General features: G+C 45.2%; 1 protein-coding gene across 2 annotated transcripts; it reads left to right on the top strand.

Moving 5' to 3' along the window:
• The first annotated feature begins 77 nt into the window (after positions 1-77).
• Positions 78-27,971, top strand: LOC143354424 (uncharacterized). Of its 2 annotated transcripts, none has more exons than XM_076788499.1 (5): positions 78-211; positions 5,844-5,961; positions 22,075-22,191; positions 23,955-24,457; positions 25,289-27,971. In XM_076788499.1, exons 2-5 carry the CDS (start codon positions 5,851-5,853, stop codon positions 25,836-25,838), a joined length of 1,281 nt encoding a protein of 426 aa, XP_076644614.1. In that variant the 5' UTR covers positions 78-211; positions 5,844-5,850; the 3' UTR covers positions 25,839-27,971. The 2 variants fall into 2 exon arrangements, with proteins under 2 accessions (XP_076644614.1, XP_076644615.1); XM_076788500.1 differs by lacking the exon at positions 78-211 and adding an exon at positions 227-395.

Genomic DNA, 27,971 nt, shown 5'->3' with positions numbered 1-27,971 from the left:
TTCAGGGGGCGGCGAGGGCGGGTGCCTCCGTTGGAACTACCCCTTGGCGACAGCCCGCAAACCATTCGAAACCTAAACTCGGCTGGTCTCGTTCCGCGTTAATTCCTCGTTCCCCTACGACGACATTCCGGGAGTCCGTTGATCGTGACGACCGTGTTTTATCTCCGACACCGCTGACTCAACGACGATCCGGCCCGATAAAACCGTTCAGGTAAATCGATTCGACGCGACAGTGGAGAGAAACAAGTGGGAGAGCAAAGCCAGGAACAAGAGCAGGAAGCAAACCAGGGAACAACTTGCCTGGCCGTCTGGAAATCGTCTACGAACACCGCGACACCTCCCGCGGGACTTGTTTATCGCACGGTGGTTTCTGTTACAAAGTTACCGGGACACAGGTGTGCGAGCAATCTATCCCTTGCACCACTGGCCAACACTCTCGGCCACGAGTCGATAAAACCGCTCTCGGCAATCTCTGTGCCTCTCTGGTTATGTTCCACGGTTCTCTGTCCCTGCATGCTGTTCTCCTCGGCACGCGGCCGGGGATGCTGTGCGATCCCTGTTCTGCTCTGCTCTGCTCGACTTTGCTCTGCTCGGCTTCTTCGCACAATCAGCCTTGGCCACACGGTTTCGTAATTCCTCGAGCCTTGCCCCGCGAGCCTAAGCCGACGATTGCTTTCAGCGCAGTACACACAGATCAACCGACGCGTAAGCCCGTGTATCGTGCCAGCCATCGTATTAGCGAATCACTGGGGTTTCTTTATATCATTATCCCCGCTGAGCCCTCGATATCGCGACACTCGAAGGCTCAGCTCTTCGCAGCCTTCGGACACTCTTCTCCATCACTCGAAGTCCTCGTGTATCTTCCGTGTATCCTCCTCGGTGATTCGAGGTTATTTCGTCATCCCCTCCCACCCACCACCCTACCGCCCTACGACAGCACGACACCCAAACCTTCCAAGCACTCGTGTATTCCGGGACCCTAAGTGCTTCGATGTCGAGATCCTAATTTGGAGCTATGTTGAGCCATGTATCTTGGGAAAGAGGAACAGTTCCAGTGTGACTAATCGTATCGATTATGAATTGTGCTTCGAGTCTCGCTTTCGCCACTGTGAAAGAGAAGACCGTCTTTTACGTCGCTGCCCCAAAGGACAATGAATGACGTTGCCTATAGTTAGCACTAGACTTCTATGCATTTGTGACGAAAGTGAGGGAGAGATTGAAAGAGTTTAACCCTTAGCACTCGAATCGTGCCTGTAAGGCACCACTAAAAATTGCTGTATCATTATTCAAAATATTTTTTACAGTATTAAATTTGTTTGTATTTGTACGAGTAAATTGTGCCATTTTTGTATGTATGACATGACAGAAAATATATAAAAGGGAAATATTCTAGGTCGGAAGAAATGCTTCGTTTTGGAGTTAAAATAGCTTCGAGTGCAAAGAGTTAAGAATGTCAATATATTCAGTCCACTAGAACCATTAAAGAAAAAAAGACATTTTTATTTTGCACAAAGATCCGCAGTCTAGTTAGAACGTGAAAGTTGTGAGAAACCTGGTTGGATAATTTTGGAATTCATTTTCGCAGTTCGATATAGTTTCTGGATTCTAGATATTTTTATTTTACTGGGAAACAATAGACAAATGCAAGGGACGATAAAGAAACGAGACACACTATGGAGTGTTCAAAACAGAGTCAAAGTTCGTTAAAAAAATTAGGATTCTGGTTAGCATGGACGAAGTAGTGATCCATTTGTTGAAAAAAATTTAATCTACACCAAACGTTCTTTTTTGTATCATCAGCAGACTGCGGACCTTTATGCAGTTCCCCATTTTTATAGCTCGTTTTCTAAAAATTGAATTGAGGGGAAAATCTCTTTCGTTAATTGGAAGATTCACTCCAGAGAGACTGCACTAAAAATTTCATGATATTGCAATAATTTAAATGCTACCTTGCATTCCACAAATTTACGCTCGCCATAAATGCATGAAGATCTGCGGTCTAATTATTAAACGTGAGATGATAAAGAATTTCATTATTCCTTGTGGAAAAAAGAGACGTAAAAGATAAACGGTGTCCTATTTTTATCAGCTACTGTATGTGTCTCGAAGAAAACTATTCCCAGTGTTCTTAGTGGTGCCGATTAACTTCGCCATGATTGGCATGAATGTAAATTAGGTCCATCCCAGGCACTGATCCAAATTTGTCAACTCCTCCCTATTTTAGAGGGAGTTCCAAATCGAGACACCAGAAGTCTCGGAACTTTGCTTCGAAAGTTTCTAGCTTCTCAAAGTTCTTGCGAATACTTTCGACTCTGCTTCGACATTCTTTCATCATACCTGTCAAGCCTACAATACTGCAGTACCTGAAATCCTGAAGCCTGGCTTCGACACTCTTTATCTCCGAGGTCCTCGCGTATCCTTGAACCCCAAGTGCTGCAAAGTGTCTAGGACGTCGAAGATTGCGAGCCTAGCGCTAACGAATCTAGCTTAATGATCGATCTTCTTGCAGGATTCCGCGGAGACGCGTTTCCCGCGCGACCATTGACTAAACGTTTGAGTCCAACAATTTTTGTAGACACTGAAGACGCGACAGTCAATTTAGCATAATCGAGGGGTTCAAATCGAGCTTTATTTATGTATAGTCAATTAGCATCTGCATGAGCTACGTCCATAGCTGGAATCTACCAGTCGTAGGCAAGCAGCATTCAGATCTAAAAGCTGCATCCTCAAAGAGTTAATTTATAATATAATTCGTTTCAGTCGAACAATTTTTGTGGAAACTGCAGACGTTTTAGTTAAGGGATATTCTGGTTTTCAAGGACGTTTTTGCGTGAACTTTTAGGAATTTTGTAAAGAAAAACTATCGAACCTTTTGCATTAGGATTTTTTACACATATTTATTGATATTTGAAGAACATGTGTGATTTTTTTCAACGGGAAATCATCAAAACTACCTGAGTTGTATATTTTTTCTATAGAGTATGTTTCGAAAAGAATGTATTCTGTATTGGGTGACATTTTTGACCGATGTTTAGGAATTTTTATCAGAAGAACCATTCAATCTTTTGCATTGGGATTTTGCACGCGTATTCATTGGTACTTGAAGTACACGTGTGGTTTTTTTCAGGTAGAAATAATAATAATTACCCGAGTTATATATTTTTTTGTAGAGTACGTTTGGAAAAATATGTATGGCTTGAGAATGATTACCATGAAGCTGATGATATTGAACATCAATTTATTACTGCCGAAATTACGTAAATTATAGCGTAGAACTTGAGTATCTGGTAACTGACAATTGTCCTTAATAATGCTGATCATTTCTATGAACGAAATAAGTTAAGCTTGTGTGGAGGACACAAAATTCGCACGGCATTCAACGCGTTAATAAGTCTAAATGTTGCCATGGCCCGAACAGAAGGAAATGAATAATCTCGATTATTCAGAAGTAAAATTACGTAAATAAAAAATATTTTGAGTAAGCAATTTTTAGTCTCAGAGTCGTCACTCGCGTGGTGATAGTGAATACGCGTTAGTCTGATTGAGTGTAACAATTTTCCTAGAAACTGCAGACATTCTATTGACTTTCGCGTAAATGGGGGATTCAAATCAAGACTTATTTTACACATAGTTTTATCATAAATTTGCATCTCGATAAGTTACGTCCTCAGAGATAGCTATCCCTAGTCAGAAAATGTATAGGCCTAAACAGCTTCGTCCTGAAAAATGTAATACGCATTCGTATGATTGAGTGTAACAATTTTTCTAGAAACTGCAGACATTCTATTGACTTTCGCGTAAATGGGGGATTCAAATCAAGACTTATTTACACATAGTTTTATCATAAATTTGCATCTCGATAAGTTACGTCCTCAGAGATAGCTATCCCTAGTCAGAAAATGTATAGGCCTAAACAGCTTCGTCCTAAAAACTGTAATACGCATTCGTATGATTGAGTGTAACAATTTTTGTAGAAACTGCAGCAGACCTATTGACGTTCGCGCTATTGCGGGATACAAATTGAAACTTCACACAGCTCATAATGACATAGTGAATCGCTACTTTGATCAGCTATGTCCGCAGATAGGATCGACCAGTCGTGGATAAACAGCGTTTAGAGCTAAAGAACAGCACTCTGAAAGGGTTAACGCGGATTGGTCGGCTCGTAACGAGCAGGTTCTCTTTTCCCATGGTCTAAGGTCGGACCGATTACCGCGAACGATGATGGATACGAGTCTGACCGGGCACGGGCACGCTCCACTTGACGCGATAAGTCAAAGTCAGAGCCTCGAGGGCGCAGAAAACTGGCTGGCGTGTGTCTCGGCCGCTCTCGCGAGTAGGCGTCGCGACGCTACGAAACGTTTCGACGGCCTGGGGAGAGTGTGGCACAGAATTATGCAACCGACGACAACGACGACGACATTGTCGTCGGGAACGTTGCCCCGGTGCGGCACGTACGCGTGCCCCGCCGACGAGGAACGTGCTCTTAATGATTCTTAACGATGAGCCGGTTTTCCATCGCACGCTCGCCTCGCTCTCGCTTCTCGCTCGCTCGCTCGCTCGCTCAAGGGACACTATCCTCCGCAGCACGATCGATTATTCTATTCCGACCGGGGTTGCTCGACTGTTTACAAGCGATATTCGACGAATCGAACGACCAGCGTGGGGAGCATTCACGTTTTCGGGCGAGGAGCATCACGCCCAGTAGTTCGCCGTTTCTTCTCGTCATTCGGTTCATCGTTCCCCGGAGCTTGGCAGCTGGCACAGAGACGCTACGAAAATGTAGAAAGTAGGCCCGTGTCCTAAAAATTCACTCCTGAAACCTTTCTTCGTTTCCTTCTACTTCGTTTCCATTACAGTGAATTCTCGATATATGTCAACAACACGGGTCTTGCCGGCGTCGTGCATCGCCCAAGAGACGTATCGAGCCGTGTCATGTTTACAGAGGTATTCGCCGCGGTACTGGGGATAACTCCGCGACGTTTATCATAGAGGCCTTTGCGACATATATAGAGAAATCACTGTATCACAGCTGAATATAAAAATCACCACGCGGCCAGGACTCTGGGCTTCTGTCGCGAGAAGTAAACACAGTGTTTACTCGATATATGTCCGCAACACTGGTCTCCCCAGGGACATATATTGGCTAGAACCATTATTTGATACACTGCCGAACGTAGAAGAGTCAGCTAAGCTGGCCTCTCACGAGGTATACCCCACGGTAGTGGAGATGGTTCTGGCACTTTTATCGGCTAGATATTTGGGACATATATCGAGTAAAGACTGTACACGTGTCTGCAGAGACCACACTTTTGTTCGCCGCTTCCCGAGCCCCTCATCCCGAACACACTCATCTGCAAAGCTGTGGCACAACAGTACCTGACATTTTCATTTTGCATGAAGATCCACAGTCCAGTTATTGCTTTATGATTGAAGTTTTTGATCTATTAAAAAATCCTTAGCCATGGGCCACAGGCTTCCAAAAATTATGGAATAATCGCCGGTGGACAATGTGTTAATTAATTAGAGATATGTTGTCGCTCGACGGTTTTCAATGTAAAGTAAAAGCAATGTAATTGCGCTTGGCAATTTTTAATCAGATTTCTGCAAACCCGTGGCACTCGGTCAATATTCGGACCCAATCGCGAATCATGCCAACTGCCTAGTTCCCAACGGTAGGTTGCGGAATGGTTTTTGGAAATTCGCGAGGGTAGGAAAAAAGCTGCCCCGTGCGAAACGCGTTGCGAGTCGTGCCAGAGTCACGTGTTTCACGGGAGGCGGGGACGGCCGGCTGTGGGGTTCGAAAGTCCGTGCCACTCACACAATGATCTCCCGGTAATTAGTTTCAGTATGGAGTGCCCCGAGGCGATGGATCGAGGCCGGAACTTTCGTCTGCTCGCCGAGGAGGAGTTGCCTGAGCTCTTGGACTTCCTCGCCGACCACTTGCCCGAATCCTTAAAGGTGCGTTCAGTTACACTAAAAATGAAAACCGAGCCGCGTCGCGTCGCGTCGCGTCGCGTCCGCCGGGATGCTCGTGTCCCTTTAATTCCGCGACTCCGAAATCTCCCGGTGTATCGTCGAACCGTGTTCTAATTAACCCTTTAAGCTCCTGACGCCCGTTCTCGAGCACCACTCGCTTTAAACCGGCCGCCTGAAAATGCTTAGAACCCGCGGCTAGAACTTACGATCGCCGCTTCTTTGAAGCCTTCCGACGTGCGACGCGATGTCAACGCTCCGTAGAACCGTGTTTATGCGAAAGTGGCTGTCCTTTGTCGATGCAAAGTACACTCCGCGACAAAAAGATAGCACATCATCTAATTTTGTTAATTCTCGCAAATATAATCGAAGAACAGCAGTTCCCGTATTATATATCACTGTTCAGTTAGCAATAGGTTGTATCTGTTCAGGGTAAACACTCGGTTTCTGTTTATAGGTTGAGCGTTAAGCCGAATACGTAAACGGTAGTACTGACTGCTGCGTCAAAATGATAGCGCAAAGTCAAAATTGTATATTTTCAGTCAGCGTCAAGACGCCAGTCTGTTCATATCGGCGAGTAGTTAAGATTGTTCGTGTTCCAGTGTTAAAATATTGTGAAATTTTCAACAATGGCTCGCGGTAAAAGATTGACTGGTCCTGAAATATTAACAATACACGATTTACGTAAAGAAAATTGTTCTATCAGTAAAATTGCGAAACTGTTGAATCGTAGTCGCAAGGTAATTTACAATTTATTAAAAAATGTAGACGAATATGGAAAAAAAAGAGCACAGGTCGTCCAAGAGTGACAACTGATCGTCAGCGGCGTGCAATTTTAAGAACTGCATCCAATTCTGCTGCTACTACAAGAGAGATTGCAGCAGAAGCTGGAGTAAATACCAAAATATGTAATGTACAACGTATTGTACAAAAGTGTAAATACATAAAACGCCAAAAATTAAAGCGTAAACCACCGCTAACAAAGCAACATAAAGGAGCACGTTTACAATTTGCTGAGAAATATATTCATTGGAAGAAAAAATGGCAAAAAGTTATCTTTACCGATGAGAAGAGATTTGCGTTAGATGGACCGGATGGCTACCGATGTTATTTCCACGATTTGCGTAAAGAACAGCAAATTTTATGTACACGGCAACACGGTGGTGGTGGAGTAATGGTGTGGGCCGGAATTGGATACTATGGACACACTGAAATTAAGTTTGTAAGTGATAAAATGAATAATGCTAAGTATATTGATTTAGTCGACGAACAATTGAAGAGACATGCTGTAAAAATTGCGGGCACAAACTTTATTTATCAGCAAAATAATGCAAGTGTTCATACAGCCAATATTGTAAAAGAATATTTTACACGGAAAAATATTAAAATTTTGGAATGGCCAGCCAGGTCTCTAGATTTAAATATTATGGAAAATTGCTGGGCTTATTTAGCCAGATCAGTATATGCCGGTGGAAGACAATTTCGAACCCTTGACGAATTAAAAACCTGCATTGAACAAAACTGGGCAGCGTTAAGCAGGAAATTTGTTAAAAAATTATATAAATCTATGCCAAAACGTTTAGTGGCAGTTATACAAACAAAAGGCGGAGTTACGAAATATTGAAACATTATTTGTTTTATACATATTCTTATATTTTAGTTATTTTAAGAAATTTGTGCTATCATTTTGACGCATCGATTTTTCGTTTAATGTTACACATTCTCCAATAAAGTTGTTTCTTCACGTAATAAATGCGTTAAAACATATTGAAGCAATTGGTTATTCTTATTACGCAGTATACAGGTCACAAACAATGTAATATACTACTTGAAAAGCTGAATACCATTTATCTGTATAATGTGCTATCTTTTTGTCGCGGAGTGTAAGTCGCGTCGCTCCCCGACGCGACGCTTCAAACGCGGAATTTGAATACTTACTTTCAATCATTCATGCAGTCGTCGTCCCCGGGAAGCTTCTGCTTCGTTTAAAGCTCTTCAGCCTTCCGTATCGAACTTGCTGAACTTACTTGATCTCGCCCCATCGGACAATCAGATTCGAAACTTGAAAGATTCGGGTGACGCGAATTGTACGATTTTCGAAATATACTGTGAATTCTCGATATATGTCGACAACACGTCCAACATCGTCCAGGAGACATATCCTTGGCGCTCAAGGTCGCTCGAGCTCCGTGGCCCCTCGCGAGGTATACCCCGCAATAGTGGGGATAATTCCGCGACGTTTACCATGCAGGCCTTGGCGACATATATAGAAAAATCATTTTCTTCTGGGTTTCACGAATACCCAATCTAGGGGTAGGTTTGCATTGTTTACTCTATATATGTCTCGAATGTCTAGAGGATAAAAGTCCCAGAACTATCCCCAGTACCGCGGGGTGTACCCTGTGAGGGGCCACGAAGCTGGAAACACCTCAGTCGCCTCTTCGCTGTCCTTTTCTACGTTCGGCTTGGATCAATGAAATCTCCTAGCCGATATATGTCCCTGGCTAGTGTTTCTGACAAATATCGAGTAAACACTGTATTTTTGCACCGGCGCACGCGATTGTTTGATCAGTTTTCCAGGTGTACGAGGCTTTCAAACCGGTTAGAACATAGCGACACCGTAATTCAAGCTTCAAAGGGTTAACTATATTTCAATGGCGAACCTCGATACCCCCTGCAAACCCGATTCGTCTCGTTGCGCGAGTAAATTAGCCTCCTCGGAGCCAGCGAACGATCCCCAATTCTCCCACCTCGATCCTTTTCTCGCCATTAAGAGTCCCTGCGATCGATAGGAGATTGCCGCTGCGACGGGAATGCCTCGGAGTCATGCTAGACAAGGTCTTGGTCTCCGTAAACGAGGGGTAATGGGAATCCACGGTATTTTGTCGCATAGCTAATAACGGCACGGGCTCTGTTGTACAACACATTTTTCACTAATCCACCACACAGTATCGAAGACAAAAGACTTGAGTTACTCTACATCAATATAAATTAATTTCGAAGGCTGCGAACTCTGAGGGTTGATGCTGGAACACCTGCACATAATGAAAATGGGTGTGGTTTAGTTATTTTTTGGGAATTTCAAAAAACTACTTTAGGTAGATGTGCAAAATAAAAATTGTTTGCGTCGATTGCAAGACATAGGAATTTATTTCCCTTTTTTCAGTGGTTTTATTAAGGGCCTGGTCTTCGTAGATTCGCGATAAGGTAGAGCGACCACGTTACCGACAAAAATAGGCGAAAAATGGTTTTACGTGCCTCAAGTTTTCGTCCTTATATGAGAATATTTTGTCGCTGGTAAACGGCTCATTCGAAAGAGGAAGGTTCAGTCTAGCGCGCGCTGGTCATGAGCTGCCGAGATTATGCAGATATTTGGTAATATAAGCGTTAGAAGTAGGCCAAAAATTAACGATGGGCATGCCGTGGAATCCAAGCATTTTTACGCCATTGGATGAGTTTTCTCGATGAAAATATCTTCAGCTACAAATTGAGCTATATTTTCTCTTGATTCTCTGCGAAATAAAGCGAAAAACTTGAAGCACGTTTCTGGCGTTAGGATTCATAATATCGATACTACAGAGCAAAAAATGTGACAAGTTTAGTCACAAACTTAATCGAAGAAATTTTCTCAAAACTTAATTAAGTAGGATCAAAAACCGAGACGGATCTTAAGTCTGTGTCCGAAGGCTGCGAATGGAAATTATTAATTAAAAAGTCACGTGACTATCCCGGGCCCTTAAGTCGTAAGAAATGTGTTGACTTTCTTAAATTCTTTTAATCTTTTCACCGATCGAACTCATATCGCCCTTTTTTGTAGTAAATGCATGAGATCATCGGTCTAGCAGTGAAAATAAAATGTTTCCGCCATTCTTGCACGGCTCAATTGCGGAGAGAGAGATACGCAAAATCGGTGGTTTAACTGGTGGATGGGTTCAGCGTTAATGTCGGGAGGTTAAGGTCCCTGGATGCTGACCACGAGGCGATCAAGCGAGCAGAAGGAATTTAATGCGTACAAAAGGCAGCACCTGCTCGCGTTGCTAGTGCCAGCCGCCTCTAAATCATCGGCTCGCAGCCCGAGGCCTTGAAGATACCTCGCGTTCCACTCAATAACTCGCCGTTCTAAACTTGGAGCAGAAGCGATGGGCTCCGTGTGAAATCTTTAGCTGTTCTTCGATTTTTTAGCGTCTTCGGGGCCCCTCTTCCCCCTCCCTCCCACCTCAACGAAAATCAGCAACACTGTCGCGACACGCCCGAAGGCGAAGAACGCTCCATCGCCAGCGGTACCAACCGCGGCTGCCTTCGGGGTTGCAGAAAAGTTTAGGGTTGCGCGAAGACAAACACCAGTTGGCTGTGCTAACTGTGCTCTGGGGTGTTTTCCAAACTTCTGGCTATCTTCGTTCCGGGGATTGAATGGCGCCACGAGATGCCGCACCTTTCAACCCTCTGACGAAGGTCGCCAGGGAGTTGGCAAAATCATGCAGTCTGAATAGTTGAATGAGAATTGCTGGCTTTTTGTTGGCGCGGCAAAGACTGGACGGTCGAGGATGTCATCAATTAGTCATCGGTGCTAATCGATACCAAAAAAGGATGCTGTGTACGTCACCGTGTTTGCGACGGAGCGGAGCTACACAGAGCGGCCCCTTTGCACACCGTTACTTGTAATAATATGAAAAAATAACTTATAGAAAAGTTGCACGGTACAGAGCGTGAAGGCGTTTCGCAGATTGCAAGGTCACCTCGATTTCTTTAAATGGAAACCCCTATTGTTTGTATCGTGAATCAAATTCTGCGTAAAATTGTATACATTCGGGGCAGTAGCAAAATTTGTTTGCACTCATAGTGCACAGCAAGTCATAAATAAGGTTCCCACTTATTTAAAAATAAAAGTTTGGTGCTTTATCACCAGACGGAGGACCTGTATGCACGGTAAGAATTGTCTGCTTCGATTGCAAGAAACAAGAGCGCATTCGTCTAATAATTTTCATAAACTGAAGATAATATATTAAATTGTATTTATCGTTTGACTATTTTAAATTGAACTCCCACCCACTTTTGTGATAAACGCATAAAATCCGGAGTCTATTGATGAGTCGAGTGCAAAAGTTTAAAAAACTGCACGATGGGTGCAGTACAGTGATTCCTCCATATATGTCGCCAAGACTTGGATGACAAATGTCGCGGAGGTATCCCCACTACCGAAGCTCGAGAAGACCTCGGACGCCGAGGAGTGTAAACATAACACGACTCGGTTATGTCTCCTGGACGATACAAGACGCTGTCAAGAGCCCTATTGTTGACATATATCGAGAATTCGCTGTAGTCGTTTATCAGAACAAAAGGCAATTGTGGTAATTTTCCAAATTTGACGACCACAGCTGCCATTCGCGGGAGAGCGATCGAAATAAAAATGGTTGGTGAAACAGGGAGGTTTTTTTCTCCGGTTGTTTGGCGCGGTACCGAAAGGACGAGCAAACAAACGCGCGCAAGCGGTGACAAACAACGGGAGCGGCGTATTGGCAGACGATAGGGAACATTTGTCGGTGAAACGCAGTAGGCTCTCGCCGATCGTCGTTGAATTAAACGCCCACGCGCTCCTCGTCGCGGAACGCCTCGGCGAAAGCGATAAAAAGCATCAGCTGTTACGCGGATGGTTGCACGCGTGTCGCAACGGAACACTTTGCGTTCGCGTAATCGTAATCGGTGCACGCGAGGCACAGGCAAACTACCCGTTTGATCGGCAAAAAGGCTCTGCAATTCGACTGGAAACCCGCTCCAGCCGTCTCTTCGAAAAAAAAGAGGACTCCGCGGTGGATTTTACGACAGGACGTGCAAATATCGCGGAATTCCCTGTACCAGCTGCGACCTTGACACTAACCTAGCGCAACGGCCGACACTAAGACCGGGTTACAGCGGAAATACCGTGCGAGGATCGCTTCCTACGACCGTAATCTTATCCCGTCGATGCGCGCGTCTTGTCCCTCAGGAATACCACAGCACCGCCACCCTCGATTTTTCCCCGGTTCCGTGAAACTTTCATAACGAGAGCCAGAAATTGTTCTCGTGGACTATTTCAAGGTTCCCGCTCCGCATGGCTGACGATGCCGCTAATCAAGGACATATGAGACACTTCAGTTTTTCCCCAAAATGTCAGACAGCTTTAATAGCTTTAATAGTGTGGAGATAGCTCTTTGAAAAATAGTTGTATTTTATGGCCATCGTTGAAGGGGTGAAACCACCCCCAAAGTTAAAAAATTTTTCGAAACATCTCAACAACTATAGGTTGCAGAAGAGAAATTTTGTTCTCAGGTGTTGTCGAATAAGAAATAGGCTCGCGATGGATAAAGTGTTCTATGTTTAATAGGTTGAAGGTAACCTAATGTTTTATTACCTTGGATTACACCTACTCATTTTTGTCATAAGTAGACTGCGGATTTTATGCGTTTGTAACAAACGTGGGTAGCTGTAATTTGAAGCAGCAGGAAGAAGACTTCCATTCCTAAGAAGCTCTTACTCTTTTTACAACAGATATTTTTTATTTTGCACAATCCGTAGCCGAAGATCAAAAAATCCGCTGTGTACTTAATTTCGAAGTAGTCGAACCAGACTCGATATCGAATTTGCACTAAATAATTACGTTTCAAAGGGAGCATCGTCTAATGAAGGCACGCGATCGCTCGATAATTGTCTCCGTAATCTACGCACGCAGCGTCCTCCTATGTATATCTCGAGATCTATCGCAGCTATTGTTCCACGGGAATCTCGTGACGAGATTACTCAAGGCAATGCGCAGATGGCTCTGTCTATCGGACGCTCCCCTGACGTAGGCTTTCCTTACAAACATCCGCTGTACCGTAAACCATCACTCGGGGATAATCCAGAAATTATGCTCCGGAGGATTGCAATACAATTTGAACCTGCACGAAATTCATTTTTCTACGGTTAACACATTCCTCGTGGGTGAACTCGATTATCTTCGAGACAAGTGTTTCAATGGATACATTTTAGCAGAGATTACGTGAACGCTTAGGAAATGGTTATGCATAACCAGAGGGACACCTGTTGTGTGCGGAGACAAAGTGAAGTTACGTAAATGTTACATGCTTGTCGACGTTTCTCTTAGCATAGATTAAAATAAACATCTTTCGTCGATTTAGAGCCCGTTTAGGAACTCGTTTTAGCAATTTATGAACGGCGACTTCACGTTTTAATGAGCTACAGTATTTTAGAGGACTTGGATCCATTTCGATTCAGATAGATCGTGATCGGAGGGCCAGGTCCAATATTTACAATTTATCTACCGACAATTTTCTAGTAGTCTTTTCGAAATGGATGATCAACAGATGAGAACTGAATTATCGTAAAGCGATAGCAATTTCCATAGCAAGTGATTGCAAGCGTAACAACTTCTTCTGAAATTATTGTTTAAAAGAAAATTATCGAGTTCCTTTAAATACTGTTCTCTCACTGAAAAGTCTGACAACACTTTAAGCGCCACGTCATATGTGATCGACACAATTTTTAATTTTCAAAAATCAATTTTTACTACAGTCTTTTATGTAAACCAAAATTAAGATCTACAAGGTGTAAGAATGTTGCAAAAATTATTGGTACGATAATCGTGTGATTTTCATGGGCATGGGACTCAACATTTTAATAGGCTTTCGGTAGGCAAAGTGTAATCGAGAAAGGTGATCAGACTCGTTTAATGGACAACCAAAATGAACTACAGTGTTTACTCGATATGTGTCCAAAACACGGGTGGAGTTTGGGACATATATCGGCCAGGAGATACTATTAGAAAAGGACAGCGAAGGTGTAGAAGGCCAGGGCCTCTCACGGGGCGTACCCCGCGGCAGTGGGGATAGTTCTGGGACTGTTATCGCCTAGGCGTTTGTGACATATATCGAGTAAACACTGTATTCCGTTCTGCAATCACCAGAAGCAACTTGTTCGACCACCGAGGCTATACGTATCGGTATAGCGAGCATACTTAACCATCATTATCGCCAGTTTTCCAGAGTTTCGATCGCGTCGTTCTCCCGGTTGTCCGCCGATAACGATATTACACAGGCGACGCGTTTGTCTCACAACGTTTTAGTCTAATTATCGATCACGCTGTCCTGGCCAGCCACCCACGCGCGTCGCTACGGCAAACGAAGCCTGAACCTTTCCGCGCGACGAAAATCACCGCGATACACACACCGTACGATGTGTACAAGCGCATACGTGACGGACACCTGTTAACGCGAATGACACTCACGCACCGGCGTGCGATAATCGGTCACCGAGCATGCTTTACGAGAGAGAAAGTTGCGATAAACCTCTCTACCTGCGACTCTCGTCACGACTCGCTTGACATCGATGAAAAGATTCATACACCGGCAGTCTCTTTCCTGGTCGCCGTTAATTCGCCCGGTACCTTGTTAACACGCGATCCGAACTTTAAAGTTCAGAGATACAAGCGAATTCGCTAAACTTTTTCGCTGCCCCTCTGCTGGACGAACACTTGCGGAATTGTTTCGCAACCGTCTGGACACCTATTTCAATCGGAGATGCAAATTGTGCATACTGGTCTGGAACAATGGAAAAATTAATTGTATCGTTCATTCATAAGAAATGTGACATAAGGCATGAAAAAGAAATTTTACTGGAGTGCCGTTTGAAAGTTACCTAAAATTACCAATTTTTTTTTATTGTATATAGGCAACTTAGAAATGTAAAATAATTTGTTGTTATTTAGATACTATGGGTTAATTTCTATTTTCAATTTGTATTTAGAAAAATTTCTATTCTTAATTTTTGTCTAGAAAATTTTCTATTTGCAATTTGTATTTAGAACAATTCCTATATTCTATTTGTCTATAGAAAAATGTCTATTTTCAATATGTATTTAGAAAAATTTCTATTCTCAATTTATCTCCAGAAAAATTTCTATTCTCAATTTGTCTAGAAAAATTTCTATTTTCTAGTTGTCTTTGGAAAAATAGCTACAGATTTCTATTATTTACGATTAGAAAAATTGTTAAACTTCTATTTTTTCGGACGATTATTAGTTGATCCACTCTTGAGACACAATAATACGCACACGTATCGACACGAGAGTTAAATGAAAATTATTCGTGCAATTTCTAAGGAACAGGTTAATAGGACACCCGACAATACCGATGATCGTTTCGAAAGGTATTGCACAGGTAGCGATGTGTCGTTGCTGAAATTTCACGCACCATAGGATATCAGTTGCGCAACAGCAATAACTGTGGTCGCTGCCGGTACCATTATGATTTCGGTATCGCTTTACGCCGCGCGCCGGTTCCGCAACTGCGATCGATACTTGGAATAGTCGAGCATCTAATTCAGGAATAATATTCTCCGATTTCTTCATTGATCCACCAACACTGCATACTATGTATGTATATCACACTGCAACTATTCTAGGAGGGAACAAAACTAAACAACTTCCGGTTGCGCCGCAAGAAATGTCTTTAGGTCTTCACGAATTCTAGACAATTGCAGATCGGTTAAATTTTGAACAAATATTCGTAAAATAGTGGACTGCACATGAAATGGACCGTTTATTATGAAAGTGTTATGAAGAATTATGTGATATCTCATTAAAAAAAAAAATGGACACGCTACTTTCAAAATAAACGGTCCAAATGTCCGACTTTTAACAGTAAGGTTAGACACACAATTTTTCTATAGTCAATAGAATTTCGAGTTTTTTGAAATTTAATCTTCTGCTCGTTCACATTCATCATTAACCATTTTGACCGACTGTTTAATAGATTTGACAATTTCGTTATCGTCAATATATTTGCCCCTTCACACATACAAAAAAAAAAATACACAACAATTAGATTGATTAACATTGAAACGAATTATATTTAAAATTAAGTATCTAGGTACAAACTATAGTACATTAACATATACAGGGTGTCCAACAAAAAACATTCAATATTTGTATAGAACACACTGTGCCGAGTAAAGAGGCCTTAGCAAACATAGGACGAAAGGTCAACCGTTTCTTGAGATATAAACATGTTTGTTTGCTATATAAATATTGAATGCTTTTTTTTTAACGCCCTCTATAATAGACCTGCAGAATATTATAATGGCATTTCCAGATCAAAGGGGCCACGTTGCATTTGCATTCTAGAATCGGACATTTCACATGCGTCAACCTAATGCAAACACAATCTCGAGTACATATTTGTCGTTGATCCGACTATCGATATAAGAATTGATATTTGCGGAAGGATCAAACACATGCAAATGCGAGTCGCAGAGAGCCTAGCGTTCCCGTCCATTCATTTCGATTCAGAATCCGAGTAGAAAGTGGCGCAAAGCCGATTGCAGTCGGACTCTGGGACTCTCTCTCTCTCTCTCTCTCTCTCTCTCTCTCTCTCTCTCTCTCTCGCGCGCGCGCGCGCCTTTCACTCTCGACCCGGAGAATTATCGATCTAAAAGAGCTTTGTTTCCTGCCCGTCGAGCGGCAGAGCGGTGTGGGACTGCCGGTGTTACGACTGCCGGCCACGCCACCTTGATTCCGGTACCGATGCACAAGGTGTACGGGAGTCAAGGCCACGGTCGCGTTTCCGTGATCGCAGCACGGCTAAGATCTCGTAATCTTGCACCGTAACGTTGTCGCAGAGATCCAGCCCATCAGATCCTAGAATTCAATTTCTTCGGCGAAAAAAATCCGATCGCTACTTTGTCCAGCGATCCTCACGGCTCGTTGAATCGCCTTCTCTTGCCGGACGGGAAAATTTATTAGACTGAGTCTAACCCTGTTATGGTCCCGGAATTTGGTTTTGATCCAAAAATCTTGCCACTTTTATTAACCCTGCAGTGCATGAATTAGAGCAATTGATTGACTTTTCTCTGAAAAATTCAAAGTTTAAATATTGCATAAGATCACTGGTAAAACGAGAATTCATTGAGGACTTGAAAGATAATTTATAGAAAATTGAAATAGTACTAGGTCGTCCCATAAGTTCGTTCCGTTTATTCTTGTACCATTTAAATTCTAAAAATAAAATATGTAATCACCCTTTCATTCCACAACCTCTTCTGACCTTTTTGCCAAAGGCATCGTACCGTCGCTATAAACATTTCTGCGGTTTTTCATTAAAATACTTTTCAATGGTGAATAATATAAACATATGCACGGAACGAATTTATGGGATGATTTAATATAAATTGAATGCACGAATCTTGTAGGCTCAATCAATACCGTGAATTAAAGTACAGACAGCAAACAATTACCAGGAAGGTATAATACTTGCAGCAGCAGCAGCATCGAATTTCGAAAACATTATTTTATAACATTAAGGAATATCCGCACACTTTCTTAAAACATTGTAAACGGAAGTATGTCAGCCACATGTTCCTTACGTTGAATTCTAAATAAGAAACGACGCAAAAGTAGCTGCGCAGTTCGACGTGTTAATATTCATGTTGAAAAACGCTACCCAGCAATAAGAGGCAATATTGTGGCGTAATTTCCTACCGGAAAGCGAAATTATTAAAATTTCAAGGGGCAGGTGTATTTACGATGCGCGCCGTACGAGTTCGAGTTGGTATTAGTAGTTTCCGTTTCGCCTACCAGTTTCCACGTTCGAAATCGTGCGTGTTTTACAAAACAAAAAAAAAGAAAGAAAAGAAAAAAGAAAAAGTGGTACGTTTCTCCCCGTGGCTGTGTATAACCGACAGGAATTTCCTTTATCAGGCGCCATTCCTCGATCGTTTCGATTACGTCGGCATTCTCGCCGAAGGCTGTAATGTCTGACCAGCACGAAATGATTGCGCATAAAGCCCGCACCGTTTATCCCCGGCGTAAAGCTGGTGTACTCGGCGAGAGAAGTCAGGGTCAAGGACGTGTCCAGACGACGACGACGACGACGACGACGACGACGACGAGCACACGTGATGCCATGTCGGTTTTTCGAATCCGCATTTGAATCGATGTTTCCTGCACGCCTGTCGCGTCGCCTACGGTATAGGGGATGCTTTAACGAGCCGCGGCTGAAGCTCGACGAGGATTCGAGGAGCTTTGACGAACCGCTGTCACGATCGCGTGTACGTCTTCATCTCTTCTAGGTGCGAGGTACTTCTCGTCCTTCCCCGTCTGTCCCTTTACGCGTGGCAGCTCGCCAAAGTCGAGAATCAACTTCGAAAAGGAGACAATTACTCAGATCCGATCCGTATGCACGAAACAGTGCGAATGTTGCTTTAACCGGGGACGATTTATAATAATTTAAACGGTATACATGAGAATGAAAGGAAAAATGCTAAGTTGCCTAGATCCTTACCCATTCTGTTAAGTTCTAAGGAGTATATCGCTGGTCTTGCCAAGTATATCAAGGATACAAATATGTATAATATATTGTAAGAAAATGTACCGTGTTGCTAATGACCTTTGATGTTGAAGCAACATTAAACAATTAAATTATATATACAGGGTGGTTGGTAACTTGTGGTACAAGCGGAAAGGGGGTGATTCTACGCGAAAAAAGAAGTCGAAAATATAGAATAAAATGTTTTCATCCGAAGCTTCGTTTTCGAGAACATTGAGTTTGAAAATGCAGCCAACGCGCGTGTTATTCGATAGGAATTGTCTGGTGTGTCTGATCATGACCTACCAATTCTACTTCCTGCGCATACTAAAGCACGCGAACTCGACGGATCTTTAAATTCGATTTTCTCGAAAACAAAACCTCAAACGAAAAATTTTTATTCTATATTTTCGACTTCTTTCTTCGCGTAGAATCACCCCCTTTCCGTTTGTACCACCCGTTACCAACCACCCTGTATCTATATATTTATTTCGTGGAATCATCTTTTAACAATTATACATTCCGTATTTTTTGGAGCTTACTTCCCTGGCGGATTCCCGTTTAGAAATATTTTCCGGACTTGTTTCCCGGGCGTTTCTTTTTGAGCGACGAACCGTTCCAGCGGGTTGCTCGTTTCATTAATGTAAAACGCGTTTATAAATTGAAAATGGCGAAGCGGTGGCGCGGTGGTTTATCCGCGACCATCACGTGCTCACGTGCCGCTCTAATATTAACCTTAAACCGGGCGAATTAGGTTGCATGACTTTTCACTCGGCAGGCAGCGTGAACCCGTCAACTTCGTTCCCCGATTTCTGTGAGAGCGAGCAACTCCTTGCATTATTACGAACGCGCGCTGCTCTTTCGAACTCGGCGCGTTGCCTCGCGTGCGCCAAAATGCATCGTTTTAATAAACGTTATATACTCGCCTTAGTCTCTCTCTCTCTCTCTCTCTCTCTCTCACCGCGTTCTCGGTAAACAAGCGCCCCGTCCGCTCGATACGAAATTAACTTTCACCGGGGAATGAATTTTACGCGCGAAAGGGCGTCGCGTCCCGCGCCGCGCCGCGCCGGACGGACGGCCAAGTTCCCGTATGGCCGGCCGATATTGCCGATCTAACTTTCCCTTCGAAATTAATTTGCGTTCGCTTCGGCCCCCTTCGCTTGCCCGAAAGACACCAGATAAATTGAGACAATTCGTGCGCGGCCCTCCGCATTTGCATCGCTTTCCGAGATCGAGTCCGCCGATATGTAAATCCGCGACCGGTTACACACCGCGTGCGATGCATTTTATTGTCCGTTTCGGGAACCGGAGGCTCAAATCCTATCGCCTAACTCGTTCTACAAGCCGCTCCGATCGTCGCACGGTACCTCCGAAAATCAGTCGAGAAAAATTCTCTTAAGGGCCCGGGATGGTCGGGTGACTTTTTAATTAATAATTTCTATTCACAGCCTTCAGACACAGACTTAAGATCCGACGGGTCTCAAGTCTGTGACTAAACTTGTCACATTTTTCGCTCTGTATTATCGATATTATCAATTCTGACGCCGGAAACGTGTTTCAAGTTTTTCGCTTTATTTCGCAGAGAATCAAGACAAAATGTAGCTGAATTTGTAGCTGGAGATATTTTCTAGTGCGCGCTGCTCGCGGTTTCATCCAGAGAACTCATCCAATGGCATAAAAATGCTTGGATTCCACGGCATGCACGTCGTCAATTTTTGACCTACTTCTAACGCTTATATTACCAAATGTCTGCATAATCTCGGCAGCTCATGACCAGCGGGCACTAGATTGAACCTTCCTCTTTCGAATGAGCCTTTTACCAGCGACAAAATATTCTTATACAAGGGCGAAAACTTGAGGCACGTGAAACCATTTGTTGACGGTAATGTAGGCACTCTACCTTACCGCGAATCTACGGAGTCTTGGCCCTTGAGTCGAGCACAACGCGTCACACGTGTTCCTCGAGTCTAACGGCACGGATCGCGTATTATCGACCTTCAGAAAACATTTCTGCCGCATTGCGTGAAACGAGAAAAAGCGATCCGCAAACAAATTCGTCACGGCTGCGGTCAGGCGACCGAGCACAACGCGTGTCCGCGGCAGCGTGTGCGTGACCTAGAGAAAGATGATACAACAAACCGGTTGGACACGAGCTAACATCGGAGACGGATGGACTTAGGCGTGCACTAAACCCGAGTCACCCAGAGAAATACTCGAAGGCGGTTTGGAAACACGGTTCAGGAATTTCCAACGTTCCGCCGATCGTTTCGGAGGTGTACACGAGGTGTGAAAGTTCGCTATTGCTACCATTAGCCTTGAGTTAGGTCCGAGCGAGGTTCTGCTCGACTTAGACAAGACACGAAGCGGCCTGAAAACGAGGATTGAACATTTGCACAGCCGTTGTAATGATAGGTTTACGGGGCGATCCTGATTGCAGCATTGTGGGCTTCTGACCCGCTGCGCGAAAGTTTGCTACCATCGGCGAGCCGCGTGCGAGTCGGGTTAGGTTTCATTCCCTTCTGGAGGCTGAAGAAACACAAAGCAGTTGGGAAACAGGGTTGAGACGGTTGCGAAACGTCTACGGGGTGGTTCGATAGGGTTGTCCTGATTGCAGCTTTGTGAAAGTTAGCGAGTACTGCAAACCGGGTGTTGCTACGGTTTCGTTCTCTTTTAGAGTCTGAAGAAACAAGCAACGAAACACCGGTGGGTCGTCCAGGTTGCAGCTTTGTCAACCTGAGAACACTCAAATCCTGATAGGACCCCTGTCCAGGTCCTACGTTTTCCAAATTTGCTACCCACTTCCATTCTGCCTGACGCTTTCACTCGATCCTGCAGAACAGGATCCAGTCATAGCCGTTCGGGACTCGTTCCCAGCTGCCAGTAGGGGTCCACTTGCTTCACGAAGAGTGTCGTTGGTGGCAGCAGCCCGTCCCAGCCAGGTAGCACAGAAAAATCGTTAGAAGTTGCACGGCGCTGACCCGCGCGGCTCTTACATAAAATCTAGGACAGGCGTGTTCCGCAACAGCTTCCACGGCCGATTATTTACTTACTTTCAACCGGCTGGTTGTTACCGAGTTAGCAGCCGATGCCTGTTGCCACGGGAATTACGACTGCCGCGTGCGTTCCGCGATTGATGCTTGCGTTTACGACCTGCAGAGCCGATCATTCCGGCTCCGCAATCCGGAACAGGTGTCTCCCCGCCCTCCGGTATTGTTCCAGGGAAAAGTGGAGCGAGCTCATCTCTCTCTCTCTCTCTCTCTCTCTCTCTCTCTCTCTCTCTCTCTGCTCTCAATATTTGAATACAGAGAACCTGTTCCCCGACTTCTCCCCCGAGAGGAAATATGGAGATTTCCTTAGAACGGGGCGAGGACATTTTGCGCACAAGGGTATCGGAGCTAGCACGTGGTAGTTATTTTAAGACCCGGCGTCTGGAGCGTCGCCCTCGGCTAGGCCTCCTCTTTATCCTCTTCCTCGTAAATATCTACCCTTTCATTCCAGACCCTGAAAAGGATCCATCCCTTTAACTACTCTGCCCCCCCCCCCCCCCCGCGACCACCGAGTTTTTCCGTGAAGATGAAAAGATACCGAATCCTCTGCCCTGCGAAAGGATCACACCTGTCTGCTCCTCCCTTTGCTACCTCGCTACCCTGCCACTATCTTCCCCAACTGTCCCGGTAACGCGGTGATCGGGTAACCGCGGCTTTTCGAAAGGAGAATCAACTTTGCACTTTGCGTTACCAGCGCTGTCTTCTTCTCCCCGCAGTTCCATCAAACTTTGCTGACGTACACGCGGGACAAGGTGTGGGACTTTCATTTCTACGTGGCCAACGGCTGGCCCGAGGATGCGATCTGCCTGCACTTCCCCGGCATGACGTTGTCGGTAAGTATGAAACAAGTCTACGTTCCCTTTCAGATTACGGCCGATCGATGCCGCACGGTCTGCTCCCGATTCAGGAATTTGCTGACATTTCGCGCGGAACTTTTGAACCGCAAATTACCCCTGAAAAATAGGAATAAATAGACGGTCTTGATCCTACACGGTATTTTATAATTATCTCCGGAAAAATGTAAAAGACTGGGCATATTAGTCTCATTAGCGGTAAGAGATTCGTTGCACGAACAAATGTTTCAAACGAATGTTGCGTAGTTTCCAAGGAGATATACAATTCTACAATCTGTTTTTTATCTAGATATGGGGGTCACCTTCAGTTTCCCAAACGGAATGCCCAACATTTTTTCTCAAATTCAGACAGAGCACACGATTCTGCTGTAGAAAAGCGTCACGACAAATACGGCCTGCGTGGAAACCATGCAACATTCGTTCGAAAAATTTGTACACTACAAATAAAAATTCTGCTAAAGTTCGTGTGCAAAATGAGCAGTCTCTATCACGAGAATCGGGAGCCTCGAATAATTAATGTGCAACCGTTCGTTTCAATCGCAGTCCTGGTAATTTTATAATTTTCATTTTCGAGATCGATGGACACTCGGAGAGCAATATAAATTCCATAAATAGCTATATCAGAGAATTGATTTCCCCGCAGGAGTTCGCTAAAACGCTCCGTATCGGGGACACGACGCGGCGCCGCGTCCACCCGCGCAATTCCCCAATCGCGTCGACGAGAATGAAGTATACCGCAAGTCCGTGATTCATTTAAAGAAAAAAAGAAACAACGAGACTTTCGAAATTCGCTGTTCGAAAATTGCAGGCTCTCTATCGCGTGCGTCCCGCAAATCCATCTTCTCTATCGGCAAGGGTGCGGAAAAGTTGGCCCACATCCTTGCCTGGCTCTCGGCCAATCTTTTGTTTCACGGGCTTGCCAGTCCGTTTCCTGTCCTCGCCGTTGATTCCTCTAATCTGGCGCTCTTTAGTTAATTACCGCGCCAGCAATTTGTTGATTCGACCGGGCTCTCCTCGCGTGTGTCCTTTCCGCAAGCGCGCGGGACCCCCGGCATTTTATAAATCAAAAGGCGTCGCGAACCTTGACATTTCCCGCGGGATTTATCGCCGACGCCGCGAGAAATTATGACGCGAAACGTTCGACGCGACTCGCGTCATCTATCCGCCGCAATACGTTCCTCAGGGTTGGGGGAAACTGATCGAAACTCGCTGGGCACACGAGGACGAAGTTCCTGGGACCCTTTGGGTGGAACGTTGCCCCTTTGACTCTTTTGAAATTTTTAAAATACACGAGATCTCTGCTCTCCTCGAGGAACTAGATTGTGCATGAAGGTCTTAAATAATCGAGAGGGTGGACAACGTGTATCAGTCTTTCGCTCCAACTTCAGGAATTGGATACGTTAACACCTTAGCTACCGTTAGTCTAGTGCTGCGCAAAGATCTCAAATTGCCGAGCATCTGCAAACTAAACAGCACAGGGAAGGCTGCTAGCTTTACCTAATCTCCTCTAGGGAGCTTCGTCTACTTCATCGTTCTTAGCTCGGCGGCAGGAGTTTCAAAGACTCCGGTGTTGTGTCTATTAACGAAGACAGCTTGGTAGATGGAAACTTGAAATTGCCGTCGCCATTGATCAATTTATTAGAGTATCCCCGAACATTAGACCGCGACTCTGAAAGGACTATCAGATCCTGTTAGATCCTGTCGGATCCTTCTCTAATTTGGTTATTCGAATTGGCTTTTAGTCCCACGGCCTGCTGTACGAGAGCGTGGGCGTCTTTTGTCCCAACGACCGGCTGGAGTTGCTCCAGCTGCTCAGGGACGAGGACGCTCTGATCGACTGGTCGAAGCCGCTTTACATCAACTTCGTCCACGAAGACATCGCCGAGGAACTGGCGCGGCTTTACGAGGGCACCGGGACCATCGAGAGGGTAGTCGGCGACGTGTTCGTCTGCCAGGACACCGAGCACGTCGACGATTTCCAGGAGGCTGACGAGGACGTCGATCCCGACGTCGAGGTGATGCCGTTGAAAGCGGAACACGCGGAGGCCATTCACGAGCTGTACCCGGCCAACGATATGGAGTGCCACGAGGTCTTTCTGCGGCTGATCAGGTCCCTTTCTGCGGGCGGAGTGTTCGTCAAGGGCAAGCTGGCTGCGTGGATGGTGCAGTCTTATTACGGGGCAATGTTCTCCATGCAGACCAAGCCGGAGTACCGGAGGAAGGGCTACGGAACGAAATTAGCAAGGTTGGTGCTTTCGTCTCTTCGTCTTCGGACGATGACAGTTGGTTGCAGTAATTCGTGCCGTTATTATTTTCATGGTATGTTGTAATCGGACGTAAAACGAAATGATTGCCATTGCTCTCCACTTCTTTTTCCATTTTTCTAGTAAAAATTGGACCCCCTGTGTCCAGAAGCAGTTGATAAGGTTCCATTTTTTATTATATCAAAGTAATGGAGGGGCACATGCGGGAAAAGGACTTCTTTCTGTCTTTTTGACACTAGAACTACCGAGTAAGAAATAAAACCGATGTACAGTGATTTCTCTATATATGTCGCCAAGGTCTGGATGATAAACGTCGCGGAATTATCCCCACTACCGCGGGGTATACCCCGTGAGAGGCCTCGGACGTCGAGGAGCGTAAACATAACACGGCTCGTAAACATGACGCTGGCAAGACCAGTGTTGTTGACAAATATCGAATATTCACTGTATATTGTTTTGCAATAATGACGAGACCACGTTTATTCGAACCTAGTACCAAAAATTCTGACGAAAACATTTTTATAGTTTCAGTAATTGCGAAAAAAATTAGGAACCAGTCATTGCGATCGGTTCGGTAGTTCTAGTGTGTTAAGAGTGCCCGAGTATGAGTCACCGCAAATGAGATCTGTCGACTAGACGTTGGTTACAAAGAGCGAACGATACGATCTCCGAGACCTAACGACTGCTTCATGAATCAAAGTAAAATACTGAGCCGTCTATTCCCAGCGGCACGAGCCAACGCAACCTCTTAATGTCTTCTTCCCGCCTTCCTAATTAGGAAGGCCATTGTCTGAATGATCACGAAATCGCAGGTACCTGACGAAACGGGTAGCCGACCGGGGCTACCAGCCTTTCGTGGTGATACGTCCGGAGAACGAGGCCAGCCAGAGCCTGTACAAGAAGCTGGGCTTCAGGAAGCTGTACCAGACGGTTCGGATGACGTTCATGCCGTCGGCGTGGCAGGAGGCGGAGACCGAGTCGAGCAGCATCCTCAGGGACAACCTGGAGAACGCGGTTAGACAGTTGACGATCGAGCAGAAGGTGTTGAACGCGTTCCAGGGCGAGGATTTGATCTCTGTCCACGAGGAACTTCTGGAGGAGGGTGCGGAGGCTTGTGCAGAGGAGGACGCCGAAGCGATTGTCGAGGAACCTGAAGAGGGCGTCGATAAGCCTGCGGAGGAGGCCGAGGATAGAGTAGAGGTTACCGAGATGCCAGCTGAAGAGGTGATAGTGGAGGAAGTGGCCGAGGATGCTGAAGAAGCGACGGAGGCAGAGGAGACGTCGGGAAACGTCGAGGAGACGGCGAACGACGACGGCGGGGGTCAGGACGACGGAGGAACGGACGCTGCCGACGCGGAATAATGAAATTACACGTTCGATTATTCGATAAATGGTCCACGATTTAAGTCGCGTTGCTCGCTCGGGGGCTGCTCTCCCTGCCAGAGGCGCTGGCCGTGCGGCAGCGCGCTCGCCTCGACCCGAAAAAAAAATCTATTCATCGATCGAACCCCGTAGCAACTAGACGAGCGTCGTCGTATCGGCGAACAATCAGAACCAAAAGCTTGACGAGCATCATATTTCGATCCGCCGGGTGTAACACAGACCGATTGTTTCAGCGTCCTCGTTTTAGACGATCTAACCGGTAGCTTTTGTAACAGCGAAATCGACTCTATGAGAACAATTGAAAGTAAACAGAGCACAGTCTCGCGCGACAGACGTTCGTACGCTTTTTCCATGGCCCCGGGATGATCGATGGTGTGTCCTAGGGTGGCGCCGTTTCTTCACCATGAGAGAGGAGAGAGGCCCCCGAGCGACTCGCGCGACGGTAGAGAGAAAGAGAGAGATGCGGAGAAGGGGGACAGAAGGAGAGTAGAAAACAAACAAAGCAAAGCAAAAAAAAAAAAACAACAGAAATTATTTTAAGGAACTTAACGACATTAAAACGGCACCGCGTTCGTGCGAGGCTTCAGTTACGCGTACGATTGATGCGTACGGTTCCGCGTACGGTTCCTCATATCAGTCTGTTTCGGAGAATGTCGTGAAGGTCTCAGGAATCAGCTAGATGTATCCTTTGGGTTGCCAAGGTTAGATGGTTTCAAAGTCTATCCAGTACCTCGTCTGGTATCTTCCTGTTGTATTTGGTGGGTTCATTGTTTCAGATGTTTAGCGTTGTATTTGTCATGATCGTATATCTTCGTTGCGTGGTTGACGTGGCCGATCCGGCACCGATCGGCTATGCTCCCGTCGCCGCCAAGCCGGGTTGCCCGTCCTAATCGGTGGCCGCTAGACTCGCGGGGTCCTTTGGGGAGGGAGAGGAAAATAAAGAAAAAAAAATATGAAAGAACGGTGTGCGGTACATGTTTTTATCAAATTTTAAACTGTAAGTCGGTTAGGTGCACCACGGGAGAGACCGAACCCGGCCGAGCGGCCGCGCGAGTAACAATAGAGATGACGCGTTCGGTGGTATCCTCGTCGCACAATGAACAGGACACGGGAACGTTCGTACGTTAGTTTACTTAGCGACCAAAATCCAACAGATAGACTTTGAATTACGAAGCGTTCGTATCCAATCGAATACTCTCACGAGTTGAAAGAGAGAAAGAAAGAGAGCGAGAGAGATAGAGAGAGAACGAGAGAGAGAGAGAGAGAGAGAGAGAGAACGAGAGAGAGAGAAAGAGAGAGAGCGAGAGTGTGAGAGAGTGTGAGAGAATGAGATAGAACACCGCGGTTCGCTCGGGAGATTTTCGCGCGGTGAATCGATCTGTGATTGTAATTCCCTTGTATAAAGTAGCGTTTCGAACAAAAAAAAAAAAAAAAAAAGAAAAAGAAATTCCGAAGCCTCGTGCGACCTCGACACGCTTTCCTTAATATGTAAGTAGAAGTAAAATTGCTGTGCCCGTGCGCTCGACCGTAATTGAATTTCAAGCAGAGAGCAGGCTCGTCGCTCGAAGCTTCTTCGAACGCGTACGGTATTTTTCGATTATACACGGCTGAGAGCGATGAGGGAAGTCGCCGAAGACGAAACAACAGCATACGTCGGAGTACTATGCCGTTGACCCCCGAAATCGACGAAACTTCAGACCGTGACTTTCCTCAGTGCTTCCGCGAACCGTAGGGAATCCCCGAATTCCAGCTTTTCTTATCCGAAACGATTCCTAACCGGTGTGAGAGGAACACACGCCGAGAAAACCTGTGTACCGTCGCGTTTTTGTCGCGGGCGTTCGGTCCAGCGTGCGAGCTAAACGATAATAATATTAATAGGAACGATCCAGACGATTAATATTATTATTAGTTACAGAATTGTACGTGTATAAAATATTGAACATAACCGCGCGCAAAACAGGAGAGCCCGGTCTGCCCGGCCTCGGTTCGCCCGAGGATTTAACTAGGCGCGACTCTAATACTACTGTAACATAGCCGGTAGCTATTGTTTGTATCGTTTTTTCTACGTTTCATAGACGCGAATCGTCGACACCGCACGGGAAAAGATAGAAA

Source organism: Halictus rubicundus, chromosome 5 (assembly GCF_050948215.1).
Source record: "Halictus rubicundus isolate RS-2024b chromosome 5, iyHalRubi1_principal, whole genome shotgun sequence".
Classification (NCBI taxonomy): Eukaryota; Metazoa; Arthropoda; class Insecta; order Hymenoptera; family Halictidae; genus Halictus; species Halictus rubicundus.
This window is presented reverse-complemented; position numbering and strand designations above follow the sequence as displayed.